General features: G+C 32.8%; 2 protein-coding genes across 2 annotated transcripts; both read right to left on the reverse strand.

Moving 5' to 3' along the window:
* Window positions 1–216: 216 nt before the first annotated feature.
* Window positions 217–8,476, reverse strand: LOC108458519 (uncharacterized). Its single transcript, XM_053020189.1, has 9 exons — window positions 8,070–8,476; window positions 7,884–7,981; window positions 7,664–7,778; window positions 5,839–7,388; window positions 3,635–5,148; window positions 3,333–3,457; window positions 2,396–3,210; window positions 2,001–2,113; window positions 217–759 (listed from the first exon to the last, which is right to left on the reverse strand). Exons 2-9 carry the CDS (start codon window positions 7,977–7,979, stop codon window positions 474–476), a joined length of 4,614 nt encoding a protein of 1,537 aa, XP_052876149.1. The 5' UTR covers window positions 7,980–7,981; window positions 8,070–8,476; the 3' UTR covers window positions 217–473.
* A 2,080-nt stretch (window positions 8,477–10,556) lies between these two features.
* LOC108457772 (uncharacterized) lies at window positions 10,557–16,281 on the reverse strand. Its single transcript, XM_017756901.2, has 9 exons — window positions 15,906–16,281; window positions 15,640–15,820; window positions 15,479–15,541; window positions 13,856–13,992; window positions 13,557–13,594; window positions 13,406–13,451; window positions 12,503–12,667; window positions 11,781–11,950; window positions 10,557–10,889 (listed from the first exon to the last, which is right to left on the reverse strand). The coding sequence occupies exons 1-8, from the start codon at window positions 16,042–16,044 to the stop codon at window positions 11,781–11,783; spliced, it is 939 nt and encodes a 312-aa protein (XP_017612390.1). The 5' UTR covers window positions 16,045–16,281; the 3' UTR covers window positions 10,557–10,889.
* Between the last annotated feature and the right edge of the window lie 690 nt (window positions 16,282–16,971).

Genomic DNA, 16,971 nt, shown 5'->3' on the forward strand with positions numbered 1-16,971 from the left:
CATTTTCAACGACGAGACTATTTGCTCCTCTTTTGTGAAGAAAATGGACAAGTTTGCTCAATTTTAAGCAGATAAAACTAAAATGCAATCCGGGCATAAGACAGGGACTTCTAAGATACCTTTACCAAAAATATTTTCAAATCGCATTAGATTAGAAACACTTTCAAAGAATGAAATTGCAATGAGAAAATTATATGAAACACACAAAAACAGAAGTTGGAAAGTTGAATCTTCCTTCTTTTTCTTTCTTTGAACATGAAGCTGTGGCAATAGAATACAATTAGGCCTCGATACTACTTATGAACAGGTAAAATGAAACCGAAACAAATGGGTTAACCCGAAAACCTACCAAGTGAGGAGAAACTACTGGTTTCTGCAAAAATATTCATTCAACAAAAGAATGTACCCTGATTTTAAAATATTTGCAACTTGCATATCAAACTTCTACGTGCAAGACCATAATGCAACTAATTTCAGTCAACAGACTGGAAGAGCCTAATCGATATTGCTTGTTGCTCTTCGGTCAACAAAGGAAACCAGTTCTTTAAAAGATTTGCAGGAACAAACTGACCTGACATGGCAGAAACAAGATCAATATTGTTCAAATCAAGAGATGTAAGCCCCAGCAAAGCAGCAACGGTTGCAAGCTGGATGGGAAGACCAGCTCTAATTGTAGTCTCCCGCAACAAGAAAGCGTTTAACTTTGTTCTCAAGTTTTCGACCTCTTTATCTTCATATCCAACAGCATCGACTCCAATTCTTAAAAACAGACATGAAAGTTATATGAGATTTGTGAATATTGAGCTATATTAGTATTGGTTTAAGGATTTATAGCCATTCTCTGGTTTAACAATACTATTTACCAATAGATTCAAAGAAGTAAAAGTATTATGGAAGCCCCCTATACTAGTTGCATTTTGTCCCTTTTGCTTAAAAAAATGAGCAAATTAATTCCGGTACATTATATTAAAGAGCAAACTGATTGTTTCTGTTAAAAATTCTATTCATTTCTACTGTTAAAAACTAATATCGCTGACGAAAAAACCAAATAGTTACACATGGTATGTTACTTGTACCTCATGCTGACATACATGGACCATTTTTTAATGGTAGATATTGATGGAATTTTTAACAGAGGAACCAGTTTGCTTTTTGATCTAATGTACATGGACTAATTTGCCCATTTTTTTGAGTAGAGGGTGCAAAATGCAATTAGACTCTTAGTACAAGGGCCTCCATAGTGCTTTTATTGATTCAAAGCTTTCCCAAATTCGTGACTGTGCCACAAATGATCAAATTTATCTTTCAAATTTACGACTAAGTTATCATTGACTTGGCTTGGGTTTGATTCTTGAATCCTAAACTGATTGCCAAGAATTTTCACGATAGTATTAAGATTTCTGAAAGTTGAAGTAAAAGAAAATCTTCTGCTTTAACATTTCACTTTTTTGTTCTGACCAGTAACAATTGTCTCAAACTTTTAAACTCTAAATACCCACCTTAAAGCTAAATTCAAGTTTCTTTTGGGGGTTAAATCACCTATTTGGAGAATGAACTTGGCAACTATTCCACATTAGGGCCAGAAAATTTTATCCGTCCAAGTTAGGCCTTGAACTTGAAATTGTTCCCACATAGAACTTAAACTTTTTTTATCCAAGTTAGTCCCTGAACTTAGCAATTGTTCTCATATTGGAGCTTGAACTTGACAATTGTTCCCACATTAGGACCTAAACTTTGGGACTTTTAAGGAAATATTAGGGACCAACTTGGACAAAAAAAAGTTTAAGCCCCAATGTCCGAACAATTGCTGCAGGGCCTAACTTAGACAAGAAAAAGTACAAACCCCGATGTGGGAACAATTGCCAAGTTCAGGCCCCAAAAAGTGAATTAACCCCCTTTTTTTTTAAGGAAACCTACATTGAATTTCAACTGATATACAAATAGGAAGAAAGCAGGAAAAGTGAGAGAATATATAAATGCAAAAGTTAATCCAAGAATACCTCCCAAGTTGACCAAGAAGAATAACGATAGCAACACTGAGGTTCTCAGGAGCAGATGACTCCAAGGTACTCCACAGCTGGGCAATGATTTTATTACATGTCCAGTTCCAGCTCTGTTTTCATGAAATCATGAGTTAAAATCTCAGTACAAAAGATCAAACAATTTCACAACTAGGAAGCAAAATCTAAAACCAAAACATATGGCATTTCTTTTCAGACTTTTTTATTACTTTAAAATCTTTAAAAAATCATTTATCATGAAGACTTTTAAGATATTTTAATATAAAAAGTTCAAAGCTTTTGATTCAGCCAGGGGAAATTCATAGCCAAATATTACCATTTTGCTAATTTTCTTTTCTACGTTTTCTATAATAAAAGAAAAAGGTAAAAATTACCATATTGCATGCAATCAGCTCCATCAATGATAAGATGTCACCGATGTCACACAAGGTCTTGGTGACAACTGATCCAGACCGTATACCAGCCAAACTGCACTTATCTAAAAAACAAGATACATTCATGTCAAGGAAACAGCTCAAATTTTGTTCAGCTATTTTCTCAATGGACATGACACTTGAATTCGATGAATTTACTGTCAGATTTTGATGCATAAATCCTGACTGGGCAAAATTCTGAAGCTTTGTGAAGAGCAATGAGACGACAATATCTACAGAAAGGGAGTCTTTAGAAAATGGGCATCCAACACATGCATGGAACTGAGGTAGAACATCACCCACAAACAAATGAGTCGCTGTAGACATCGGTGCATGTTCACTTTCAAGGAACATGACAATCGATTTCAGTACAGTCATTGTTAAACTATAATTTCTTAAGGTGAACATTTTATTGCCACCCACATAAGCAAACGCATGAAGAATAACCAGAACCACCGAGGTATCATATCTGTGCATTCTGAAAATGTTATATGCAGCTTCACACAGAAAGCCGGCTCGGTCAGCAGCTGCACAAATTGAACCCAATATAATGCTACCGGCCACCAAAAGGTCAGCTGAAGCAGCTTCATGCTTAAATACTACTGCTGAACCATTGAAAATGGCATGTCTTCTTGAATCACATTCAACAGAAGTCTCAGAAGACAGAGCAGCACACAACATAACTCTCCCCTCTATAAGAAATTCCTCAATTAAACTAAGTAGTTCATCCAAACATAATTCAGCCACCACACTTCTAGCCTCAGCATCAGAAATCACTAAAACCAAAGAACAGTTAAATAAAGCCTAAGCCGAAACAACCAAATAACAAATTATAAGAACCAATATAGATACAACAAATCAAACATAACCTAGACACAGATAAAACTTGTGAAGGTACCTTCATTAATGTGTTCAGCAAACAACTGTAAACAGGGTATGAAATCCTTAAGCAGAGAGCAGTTCTTAGATGTAGCTGTACAGAAGTTGAGAAGTACCAATGAGAAAAATACACAAGCCTTCTCCCTGAAACAAAAAACCATGAAGTTTTAGAAAGAACGCTCCGCATCTACTCATCAATTAATTTAAAAGTTGTGGGAGTCCAAGCAGGCATCAGAATGAATTAAGCAAGAGGTAAAGAACTCATAGACAGTCCTCAACAGCAGACACAATAGCATATCTTGATGATAACAAAACAATTACCTGGGTAAAAGCTCCTCTTCCAGTTTAAGAGCATGTGAAATTCTATGCACAACAAACTCTTTCTGAGCAGGCAAAGAGCATTGAACCATACAAGTTTTAGTGGCACGAAAAATTCTAGAGAGACTGCTATCCTCCTTGATGTCAGAGAACATAACACAGTATTTTGGAGTACTTTCAATGGTGGATCTAATTTCACTTTCAGATGGAATGTTCACCACTCCATCTCCAGAACTAGGAGCAACTGACATCTCCATGTCCACTCCAGAGTCCTGGGAATTGCTTAAAAAAGCTCTTTCCGCTAGCAAAGTACTGCAAAAACCCTTCTCATTACGCTTTAGAAAGTCAAAGGAACCAAAAGAACACCCATTCTCATGTTGTAATTTAGGTGAAGTGTCAACCCTACTACATTGCAACTGAATGGAACTGTTCACATTCATAACATCAAACTTATCAGAAGATGCAGGATTTTCATTTTGAAGAGAGAATCTTTCACAGTTCTCCTCCTGTACTGGTCTAAATTCATTGACCTCGAATGATTTGATTCCAGGAAATTCCATTTCAGGAAGTGTTGGAGATACAGGCCTTTCTACTGCCATCCTATAGCATTCTTCCTCTGCAGCATCATCCAAATCCAGCAATTTCATATAGTTTTTGTAGACTATTTCCTCAAAACCAACCATAGTTTTAGGATCAATAGTATCAGGGTTGCACAAATGTTCAGAGCAACCTTGCATCTGCTTAATCTGCTGACCATCACAATATTGCTCCATAGCCAAAGTCACTTCATGAGATGCTTTTCTTCTCTTACGAGATCTATCATGCACAGAATATGCAATATCTTGCAGGTTACATCTCAAAGATTTTGCTTCTTCACTGGGTTTGTCCATTTGTACCATACCATGCAAAACAGAAAGCTTGTCCTCAAGCTGTAGATGCAACTTCTTACTCTCACAGCACAAAGTTTCAATACATTCTACAGTATCAAGTATCAGTTTTCTCTTCCTAACACGGCCCTTAACTCTTCCAAGAGAACCAAGAGGACATTTAACACTATTCTCAGCAACCACAGCAGGATTTTCACTGCACGTATTTTCCGTAACTTCACCAGACATGCTTGAAATAGTTGGCTGTAAATTTAAGTTCTCTTCACCCAGTTTTGCTGATGTGGTAACTGAATGAGCACCCCTTTCCTGTGAGCCCACCAACTGTCTATCAGAAAAATAAGCTGTACTGGAATTTATTGCAGAACTCTGTAACATTCTTTTATTAGAGCCTCCAAATAGAGACTCCAATTTAGCATTAATACCTGTGATAGATTCACAACAGTTCCCTCCTCGTATAGGAAGCAAATGGTCATCAGGTCGAAATGTTTCCCCTAGAGGATTGGAAGCAGAGGTATCCATGTGCCTAGTCTTAAGAAATTGATTTTCAGTTTGAAGACATGTTTGCCGTAATTCTAAGCTGCGCAATTTTTTTTTCAACTTTGTTTGTTGCATACTTGAAAAGTCCCCGGCCTGCCAAGCATATAAAAAACCCCATGTACAACCATGATCAGAATCAATGGCAGAAATAGCAACAATAATGAAAATACAGAACACTGTAAGACTACGCAAAAACCTTATGCAATTCAAATTGATCTAAACGAAAAAAAACATACTACCATGAGACAGCATATTTAAATTCTTTTTTAAAAAATTATGAAAAGGTACAGATTACACAAAATCATAGGATAAACGTGAGATAAAATATACAAGGAAACTTGTAATGATGAAATCCCTCCCTCCCTCCCTCCCTCCCTCTCTCTCTCTCCACCTTATTCATTTTCTTCATCTTGTTCCATCCTTTATTTTGAAAGGCTTTATTTCTATTTTTTAGTTTTTTCGACGCTGGGGAAATTAAATTACGAAGAGCAATCATATCATCAAAACCACCCACAAATTGAAGTAGCATTGAAAGCAAACAGATACCCTACCCACCAGTTCAATAATACTGAAAAGCCATCAGGTAACATTCAGTCTAAGAAAACCACCCAAAAGCAAAATATAGTATCAAATGCCAAAACTGTATGCTATTTTTCAAACAAAAAAAAAGAATTACGATACTACAGCCATCAATCGGGAAAATAATTAAAATTTTGTGGACAAAAGGATCTAAAATGCGAGAATAAAGAAAGACACTCAGAGATATTATTAACAGAAACTAACCTTTTCCATGTCATATATACCTTCAGCAGGAGCTAAAAAACAATTATCTACAGCATCCAAACGGTCCAAAAGTTGAATTAACTTGAGCTTCATGCAACCTATTTCTTGCTGCAAAAGATTACTACGACCTTTTTCCAGCCTAGCAACATCTTTTGCATGCTTTACTCTTTCCTTTTCAAACTTCAGTTGTTTTTTCAAAAGCTTTACTTCTGCTACTTCAGCACTAATACCATTGTTAGATGAAACAAACAATTCACCAACTTTTTTTTTATTGGATGAGAGTTCATGTATCTGCTTCTGCAGTTCATTTATCTTCAGCTTAGCATCTTCTAACAGCTTTGATAGATGATCACCACGGTGTTCTCTTTTCATCGTCTTTGTATTCACCTCCACAAGCTTTCTTTTCTTTTCTGCTTTCCTCATGTTTGAATCTGCTTTTTTTCTCTCACTAATAGTCTTCTCTTTCTCAATATCCTCAACTTGCAAAGAACCAGAAACTGCCCTTGACTTGTCTGCATCTTCCTTCAACACCTTGAATTGTGCTGTCTTTTCTGTTTTTGCAGCAATTGTATTTCGATCAGGTTGGTCAAAAGGAGCCTCCTCCATATTTCTTGAGCCAGAAAGTTCATGTAAATTTTTATGTAGTTCTTCATTCCTTCTCCTGGCCTGTTCTAGTTGTTTGGTCAAATTATTATTGTGCAGCTTCTCTTTGACAGCTTTCTTCTTAGTTGCTTCTACAACCTTCCTTTGTTCCTCCACTTTGGGCCCTTCAACAGCCTTCTTATTTTCTTCTGCAATCTTCCTTTGCTCTTCTGCTTTAGCCATCTCAATATCAGCTTGTTTTCTTCCTTCAACCGCCTTTTTCATGTTTTCTTCTGCAATCTTCCTTTGCTTCACTGCTTCAGCCATCTCTAAATCAGCACGTTTTCTTTCTTCAACAGCCTTCTTCTTAGTTTCTTTAGCAATCTTCCTCTGCTTCTCTGCTTTAGCCATCTCCAAATCAGCACATTTTCTTTCATCAACAGCCTTTTTCTTAGTTTCTTCTGCACTCTTCCTCAACTCGCTTGCTTTAGCCATCTCCAAATCGACAAGTTTTCTTTCTTCAACTGCCTTCTTTTTCTCTTCTTGTAGCTTCTTAATTTCCTCGTCAAGCTTTGACTTCTCTGAATCCAACTTGGATTTTGCTTCACTAACATCTTTCCTTAGTGTCTCCAATTGTTTTAACCTATGTTCTTCACCAGCCTTACCCTTCTCAGTTGCAGCATATGTTGATGCTTCAGCAGCTTTCCTCTTTTCCAAATCTGCCCTCTTCTTCTCTTTCTCAACAAGCTCCTTGAGCCAGCTTATTTCCTTATTCATGTCAGAAACTCTAGCTTTAAGCTGCTTTATTTCTTCAATTTTATCTTCAATATCCGAAACTCCTTTTTTCTTTAAGTTGGATATCTCCGACTTTAAAACAGATAACTCATTGTCTAATGAAACTCTTAAAGCCAACTCTTTTTCTCTGCCCTCTTTCTCTACCTTCGTTAGTGCCTGCTCTTCTTCATAAGCTGAACGTTCAAAGCAACAAATTATAACAAAAATTGCAAGACACTTCAAATTGAACTTCTACTCCTTTAATATAAAATATCAACATAAATGGATTCACAATTGATGGACGAAGGCTAGCCTAAATGTATGAAAACAACCATTAGCAGACATAAGTTTCAGCTAAATCCTTCGAACTTATTATATAATTATACATTAACCCATTATAAAATTAAAACCCTAAACAAACACTATGAAATCAACAAAATGATGTTAAACATAATCGCATTGCTTTTACCTTTCTTAAGAGTCAAATTCTCAGCTTGAATATCATCATATCCTTTTTCAAGTATACGAATTCCTTGCTTTAGAAAAACTCGCCCCCTTTCTGCCTTCGAATATTTGTTTTTCCACTGAAATAAATAAGAAAAAGTTTACACAGAGAAACAAGAAAGAATACATTATGAAAATATTGTAAAAAATATTGTAAAATATGCTTCTCTAATTTGAAATCATACCACTTGACAGCAGCGTGATACTTGAACATCCTCCAGTGGCGCGTCCGCCACACTCGACTCTGAAGTGCCTGGAGTACCAGGAAACTCCGCCGCCATTGCTGCCAAAGCATCCAGAATTTGAGATTAGGAAATAATACAAACTAATCAGATTTCAACAAATGAAAAAAAAAAAAAAAAGGCTTCTACCTTTTCAGACTGATCTCTTTTTTTTCTTTTTCCCCCCTTTTTGGAGCAAATTCTCAGGAAACAAACATTATAAGAAAGTGAAATTATCAACGAGAAGCAAAACAAGACGTGCTTATGTTGGATTTAATATTGTGAGAATGATGCCATTGCATGTTTTAAATCAAAAGAAGCCAAAATGAAAAGAAAATAAAAGAAAACCCTAAACCTCGATTATGGAGGGAAAAGGGTTGCAGATGCAGTGGACAGTGAAGTGAATTTCGGGGTAAAATTTGATTTTTTAGCAATTTAATATACAACTCTCCTATTCAAAACCTCATTTATATTAATTGAATTATTTGAAATGAGAATTTTAAGAATTAATTGAAAGAATTTTTTTTCCGAACATACAAACCATATTTTGGTTAATTCAATTAGTTAATCGAAATTTACATATATTTATTTTTAGTTAAAATAAGTATAAAATATATAAAATATATTATATATTTTAATTAATTACTCAATTTTAAATCAATTAATATATAACTTAAATTTTAAAAATTATTAACAGAGCTCGATTGAACTAAATTTAGTCACCGTCCGATTAACTAAATTAAATCAATTCGATCGATAAATTTAAATTTAACCAAACTATGAACATCATTATCTCTATATAAATATAAGTATAAACTATCCATAATCAGTCTTTCTATATTTTTTCAATTTTAACACTTATTACTTTTCTGTTAAATTTCTATTCTTTTAAAATTTTAACACTCTCATTAAAATTATTTTTATTTTAATCATTCCTCCATTAAATCAAATAGAATATTGATTGTACCAATATATGTGCAACTTTTTTTAAATCCAGTCCTCTACAACTTTTTCCTTGAGTAAACTTAGTGGGATGATCCAATGCAGTGTTTGTCCTTTAATTTTTCTAATGTGAGATGGTACATGGTTGATTGGTGGCTTCCTCAACTGTAAGTTAAACGTGGATAGCACTTCAAAAGAGTAGTTGGGTTTGGAGGGGTTCTAAGGAACAATAAAAGTGAGATTTTGGTACTCCTTTTATGTCCAATACCTATTTCGGATAATGAAATCGTTTATGCTGTAAAATATGTATTGATAATGTTCAATATGGTTTTCTTATTTCACCAAATATGGTCATCGACTTAGACTCCACAGTTGTCTTGTTTCTAGTCTAAAATAAACACAAAAGACTATCATTTTCGAAAGTCTTTAACATTGCTGATTGGTGTGTATATCTTATTAGCGATGTTTCCTATTGCTAAGTTTTAAAGGTTGCTAATGGTTTCAGGATGCACTTGCTAAAGTTGGTGTGAATAGCCCATCAATATTTGAAGCCAATGGTGAGTCCGTGTTCAAACTTTATGTGTTTTATTGTACTCGAGGACTCTTTTGAGTGATGTTTCATACGTTGTCCCTTTGAGATGGTTATTTTGCTTTTGATTTTTAGGACGAAAGTAGTTTAATTTTTATTTTTAACCATTTCTTTCTCCTAATTAGACTTTGTATTCTAATTTTCAATTAACGAAAATGTTCCTCTGTTGAGATTTTTTTTTTTTAAATTTTGTGCAAAAATAAATGTGTTGAGGCAAGTTTTTGAAGTAGCCTACTAAGTGCCAACCAGACATGGCCACTTCCGTCATTACTTACTTACCATATTTGGAGTTGACAATTTATTAAAATAATGAACTTTAAATGGTATTAATATCTTGGATATATGCAAGCTAAACTTTGAAGACCAATAATTTTTAAGCAATTTTTCTTCATGCTTGGATTGATTCAAATCAAGCAATTGAATCCTTTAGATTGTGGAGAACGATTCAAGATTGCATTGAAGATACCATTGAAGAATGAATCTCCAACAGTCCAAATTACATTAGTTTTTATTAATATATTGTATTTTGCTATTTTATAGATAAGGAGTTGGATTGTAATAGATGTCCATGTTAGCAAGTCTCTAAAGCTTCTATATATTGAGAGGCTTGTGTAGACTTTATACAAAGTGGAGAGAACACTTTATTGTTCACAAAAGAACATATTTTTGTGAGAGCATTTGAGAGTAAACAATTTGAGTTTATAGCCTAAATTTTGAAGGAGAGGATTTAGATATAAGTGATCTAATCTTTAGGAACAAAAGTGAGGTTCTTATCTCAGGCAGTGTTAGAACATGATTCACTGAGTTAGGCTCTGCAGATATAGAGAAACCGAACTATATAAACACAAAAGGCCATACCATTTTTTTGATGTCTTCAACACTAATTGGCTTGTATATATTATCAGTGATGTTTCCTTTTGCAAAGTTTTAAAATACGCAGATTAATTTCCCTACATCTACGAAGTCTAGTCCAGTAAGAAATATTTACTATCTTCAACACTTGCAACAAATGATCCTAAATCTATTGCACACCTGTGAAAATTTTATTACCTTTGCACCTTGAAGATCAATACTCTCACCACTAAATTCATCCCCGTGAACTCAAGTAAACACAACACAAGCAATTTTACTATCAAAATGCCCTTACAAAGTAAAGTTCCTTGCTAGAACAGATTAAATGTTAAATCTCTCAATACATTAATTTATACAAGTCTCTTAATTATGTGAAAATATTTCGAAAATTTCTAACATAAGAAGATCTATATCAATCCTTATAAAACAACAATGAAAGAAGCCTAATACAATAGAATACTAGTAAATAATGTAAACATGGACTCTTGGCAGCTAAGAATACAAAGTTTCAATCCAATCCAATATTCACGACCCAATGGATTGGATAAAAGTGATCTGATCCGATCCAATTCTCCGAATATATTTCCCTAAATGATATGATCTTAATCAATAAAACTAAATATCATCCACATAATTAGCACAATTCATAAACATGATTAAATAAATTGCTAGCATCATAAATATAGAAATTGCCTTAACTTGTTTCAGTGATCCAAGGAGTGAGCACTCCCTCTTACACTCAATCAACCTTTCCATATTTTTCAACAAACGATGTTCAAATGAAATGTTTGTTTTGAGTTGTAATAATTTAAATCTTGTGATGTTCTTTTTCTTAGGAAAAAAAAATCGAAATTGGTATCTAAAACTTTACATTTTTAGAATATGTAAGAAAACATGAAAACATAAAATAAAATAAAAAGTTAATGTGTGAGTATAGGAAAACACTATTGCAACTAAAAAAATTTCCTTTATAAATTCAACTTTTAAAACTGTAGTATACAGTTATTATTATAGCCAAATTTTCAAAATTACAAAAAGAAGGAAAGCTACAGCAGAAAATAATAGAACAATACACCAATTTGTGCAATCAATAATTTAGAATCACTTGGACAATTTGATATTTTTTAATGGCATATTACAAGCTCCTTTGACTTTGGCTACAGCTATTTAGTTTATTGAGAGAAATTGCAATAAATTTTAAATAGTAATTAAATAATTTTCAATAAAAGAAAAAAGTTATAAATTTTATTCTAATATCTGTTTTATCCTAATATTTTCTAATATTACAATTTTTTTTCATTTTTTAAGGCTAAAGTGCAACTTTAGCATATATAAATAATATAATAATTTTTAAGGAAATTAATACGCAAATTTTTATTTTGAGGCCCCTACCTGCCCCTTTGCATTCTCCTCTACAAGCTACACATAGGATTTATGCACTTCATATAATAAAAATCAAAACCAAATGATTGTTTTACCTAATTTTCCAAAGGATTGTATTCTTTTACCATCAAAATCTCCCCGCATAACTTTTGCGGCACTTGGTCTAATTCTTTACCTTCCTGCCACGCCTGCCCTACCAAAACACCAGGTCCTATATGCCGGATGTATATCACAACCTCATCACTGAACGGATATGGATGTTTCACTGCAAAACTACAATTATGTTACTAATGTTTTCTTTTTTAAAAAGGCATAAGGATATATTTAACCTTTATAGTTTACATTTTTTTAATTTGATCATTATTATTTTTAGTTAAATTTGACTTTTAACCTTTTAAAAATTCAAACTTGACCATCAACTTTTCAAAAAGAATCGAATTGTTGTTTAATGAAAATGTTAACTCAAACATTATTTTTAAACATAATAGGTCACATGAAAATAACGAGTACTTCATGCTAATTTTTTGAATTTTTATGATTTCTTTTTTGTACTTTTTTTATCTTTGAATATTTTTCTCATATCAACATTAAGTACAAGTGAACTAGCTCATAGGGTTCTCATGCTAAAATTGTTAAAAAATTAATGTTTTAAACAACATTTCCATTAAAAAACTGATTTGGCTCTTCTTAAATGGTTGAGGATCAAATCTAACTCAAAAAAATATATACGGGTAAAATTAACAAAAGATGTAATATTGAATACTAAATTATCATTATACCTCATAATTAGCAATTATTAATAAATTAATAACTTCACCTGGCTTTGGGAAGCCACTTGGAAATTCATCGAGATCGAAGAGGCCATCCCCGAACTCATATGCCAAATCACAGGGTTGTTCAGTTGACATTACTTCTTTCATTTCAGTCACCTCAAAATACAAGGGACATAACTGATTTGCAAACTGAGCCACAATTGATCCACCTAAGAAAAAATAGTAAAAAGAGAAAAAAAGAAAATTTTACTTGACTGAATTCAAATTTAAAGATGCATTGCTAGAAATTTGTGTATCAATAGTAGCCAATTGAAACGATGGACTAAACCAACCAATAAGTACTTATCTTTTTTTTTTGTCCTTGTTAGTACCTTTATTTAAATATCAAAAAGCACATGAAGCACATTTGAGTATGCAAACTAAAATTTCTTCAATGTAATGGCAATGGCATCATGGATCAAGAAATTCTATTTCATTATTTCTCCTTATTTAACAAAATGATTTTTTTCTAACCATTTAGAGATAACCATTAATTAACCAAACTCTCCCAGGTATAAGCTTTCATTAGGTAGTAATTTCCCTTCTATTATCATTAATTTGAGTTAGTTGCTTAGCTCTTGCAAATTGGCTGTGAAACAGAGTAGAAAGCAAACAACAATTTTATTTGTGTTCTACTTTAATGTCCCATATCTGACATTGTATCTACTTCTATTTCTAAATAAATGGTCAAGTATTCACTAAAATTAGTTCAACCATAGCCATCAACCGTCAAAGCATCAATCAAGTAAAGAATCTAATCCAGTCTTCATCATCTTCCTTGAAATAATAATAACAAGAACCTTTGTAGCTGAGGGTGAAATTACTAATATGAAATGGCTTATACACTAGATTAACCCTGCTAATCAACCCAAACTAGAGCATATGCCAGCAGAGATGAACATACTTACTGGAAAAACGGCCATATGTCTTCCCATTATTGCCATAAAATATAGTCTGAGAAGAGAATCAGCCAACTCAAATAGTTAATTACAAAGGGAGAGTATAAAAAATATGAGGAAAAAAGAATGACTAGCTTCATCATATTAATGTAGAACTAACCTTCTTGAAGAATTTCAACCAAGCAATAAGAAATGGACCTAGTAGAGAGAAGCACATTATTAAATCTTTCGAAACTAACCTACAGTTAACATTTATTTATTTTTAACAAAGAAAGAAGAGAAGTTCACAAGAATATCCAGCACACAACAGAAACAACATATATGCACATTATTAGAGGCAGCAAACAACATGTAAACTCTAAATATTGAAAATTTCTAAGCTTAATCTCAGAAAATACAATGCAAAGGTATTAAGTGATACCAATTGCCAAGTTGTTGGCAATAACTCAAATAAATTACCTCCACTGGTTCTGCAGTTATAGACATGAAACGGAATTGCAGTGTCTTTATTAAAACGAATGTTGGAATCAGTTTTCTTGACAAACTTTGGGTCATGGTATCGTGTGCCAGCTATCTCCCAAGCTATTGAAATAAGCCTGCATCGCATACTCATAAATGTAGAATTGATTTCGGGAAGCACTTGAATTAAACTAATTTTACAGTTTTCTACTTGTTTCAGTATCCTATCTCCCAATGTAATGCATCTTTTAGTTATGCAGGCTTAGAAATGCAACAACGGTATGCGTTTAGCATTATTTCTGACTGCCCAAAAGTACTTTTTGACAGAAAAAGCAATGTTAAACAAAGGATTTTTGTCATCCAGAACATTGAAAGTGCGTTTGAAACCAAAGCAAGAAGCTGTCTCTTAGATGCTTTTCAAAAGCAATTTTTAACCACAATAATAATGCTAAACTAGAATCAATGCTAAATAAGGCACTTTTGGGTAAAAATACCATGGAGACCCTTGTACTGGAGTCGGATTGCATTTTACCCCCTCTACTACAAAAATGGACAAATTAGTTTCTGTATGTTAGATAAAAAAAATTGATCCTTCTGTTAAAAATTTCATTCATTTCTATTATTAAAAACCAATTCATCTACATCAGAATAAAGTATACGAGGCATGCCATGTGTCACTATGTCTAGTTATTTTGTTAACCATGCCAATTTTTATCGGTACAAATGGATGGAATTTTTAATAAAAATGACTAATTTGCTCTTTGATCTAATGTATAGGGGACTATTTGCCCATTTTTTTAGTAGAGGGGACAAAATGCAATCTACCTACCAGTACAAGGGCTTCCATGATACTTTTACCAACACTTTTGCCATCCAATTATAAAACCAAACATTCAGCCACAACAACAATGTTATACTAGAAGCAATGCTAAATAAAACACTTTTTCCATCCAATTATAGAACCAAACAAAGAAGCCGCGTGTTAGGTGCTTTCCAAAAATACTTTTCAAGTATGCTCAAGTAGAAGCAAGGCAATAGAACCAAACAATGAAGCTAGATGCTATGTGCTTTTCAAAAGCACTTTTCAACTGATATTAAAGGTAAAAAGACCTCTCCAGTCACTATCAATTTCAAAATTGAACAAATTGGTCCCTCTCAAAAAACAATCAAAGCAATTTAATCCTCGTCAATTTCGAAAGTGTGCAACTAATGTCAATTAATTTCGGATTTGATGTTTTCCATCAATCGTACTTGATTATAATTGGTATAATAATTTTAGCCCTCAAAGATTACATATTCTATCAATTTGGTCTTAATTTAACAAACTTATCCCGCAACATATGTGTAAATGTTGAGATTGAATTTATTGAATTTTTTAAAATTAAGGCTAAAATGGAAAAATATGTAATCATCCGAGGCAAAATTTGTTATTATATCAATCAAAATATATACAATTGACAGAAAACACACAGTCATTAATTGTCCTTAGTTGCTCCCCTTCAAAAAATTAACAGCTATTAAATTGCTTCAATTTCTTTGACAGGAATCAATTTGCACAATTTTGAAATTGGGAGGGACTGGAGAGGTCTTTTTACCAATATTAAACTAGGGAAGAAAAGAAACCTCGGATTAAGTAATTGCAGCAATCGATGACGTCTTTCCTCTGGTATGTCTTCAATTTTTTTCCTGAAGAAGAAGAGAACATGATTTCCATTACAAATCCTATAATATAACTAAAGAAACAAACAAAAAGCAAGAAAAATGTAAAATGAGAAAAGCTAAACCAGAGATAGGCAGCTGGATTATAAGAACCAGGATCCAAAGGAATCAAATAGTTAGGAGGATCAAGAAACGTAACGACATCCATTTCTTCCAAGTAAGGTTCAAACGACGTCGTCTCCGAAGCTCCATTCACCCCTGCTCTAGCTCCAACTGAAATCTTCCTTCCACCGCAAAATCTTAGACCTGAAATTCAGAAATCACAAAACTACACTAAAACACAGTACCAGCTTGCATGATTTTAGTAATATTAAATGGAATCGAAACTGACCTGGAAACGAGGATAGGCGAAGAGCCGGCGGTGAGTGTGAAGATGAGCTGATTGAAATCAGGCATCCGCCGCTTGGTCTCGAGCAAATAGGCGTCACAAAAGATAAAGGAGTGTTATAGCTTCCAATAGAAACCCTCATACTTATCTCGATTCCAACACTAACCTCTCTTGCAGTTGCATCTAAAATTGTGCTTAAAATTTTCAACTATATCATCTCATATGCTGCAAATCTTTGAATCTTTTGCTTTCTCCCTCGCTTTTCCCTTGCACTCAAGCTTCCAATTTGTGTTCTTTTTTTTTTTTTTTTTTGAATTTCATTTTCTCTGTAATATGGTTAAATATCCGGTATCACTGAACTATTACTAAATTTAAATTTTATAATGTAACTTAAAAAATTATAAAATTACTATTGAATTATTTTAAAATTTTTATTTAAATTATTAAAATTCTCTTTAAATTTAATTCACAAGTTTTAAAGGAGAAAAGTTATTTAGATTCTTTTAAATTTAATTCACAAGTTTCAAAGGAGAAAAGTTATTTAGATTTTAATTTATAAATTTGTGAGGTCGATAGTTATTTTACTAAAAAATTGAAATGTAGAAGAGAGGAAAGCAAAGCTTTTGATTAGTATAAGCGGTACAAATAATTAGGGTGAAGCTAAAAAAATTTTAGGGTAGAAATTAAATTGTAATTTTTAATAACCTATATTTTTATAATTTTTAAAATATTAAAATATTTTTATTAGTTTTAAAAATTAAATAAATTTTTTATTATTTTTAGGGGTCAAAATATAATTTTACCTTTACTAATATTAAATTTTCTAAAGGACCTAAACATATTTACTTGGTTGATTTTTCAGTAGATTAGTTTAACAATATCCTAATGGTGTTAACACAAAGTGTCATAATAAAACACGATTAATACATATTGATAGTTTAAGTATCAGCAAACATTTTTAAAGTACAGATATAAAATTAAATATTTTATGAAAGTAAATATATCATAATAAAATATATATTGATAATTTAAGTACTGCATTGAATACTTTTAAAGTATAGATACTATA

This window comes from Gossypium arboreum, chromosome 10 (assembly GCF_025698485.1).
Source record: "Gossypium arboreum isolate Shixiya-1 chromosome 10, ASM2569848v2, whole genome shotgun sequence".
NCBI lineage: Eukaryota > Viridiplantae > Streptophyta > Magnoliopsida > Malvales > Malvaceae > Gossypium > Gossypium arboreum.

Coding starts and splice junctions, on each gene's coding strand:
- LOC108458519 (XM_053020189.1), bottom strand. CDS start 7,979: ATGGCGGCGGAGTTTCCTGGTACTCCAGGCACTTCAGAGTCGAGTGTG. Junction 7,389..7,663: donor GAATTTGACTCTTAAGAAAG/GTAAAAGCAATG, acceptor TTGAACGTTCAG/CTTATGAAGAAGAGCAGGCA. Junction 3,458..3,634: donor GAAGAGGAGCTTTTACCCAG/GTAATTGTTTTG, acceptor TTTTTGTTTCAG/GGAGAAGGCTTGTGTATTTT.
- LOC108457772 (XM_017756901.2), bottom strand. CDS start 16,044: ATGAGGGTTTCTATTGGAAGCTATAACACTCCTTTATCTTTTGTGACG. Junction 13,595..13,855: donor TAACTGCAGAACCAGTGGAG/GTAATTTATTTG, acceptor TCTCTCTACTAG/GTCCATTTCTTATTGCTTGG. Junction 13,452..13,556: donor GGTTGAAATTCTTCAAGAAG/GTTAGTTCTACA, acceptor TTCTCTTCTCAG/ACTATATTTTATGGCAATAA.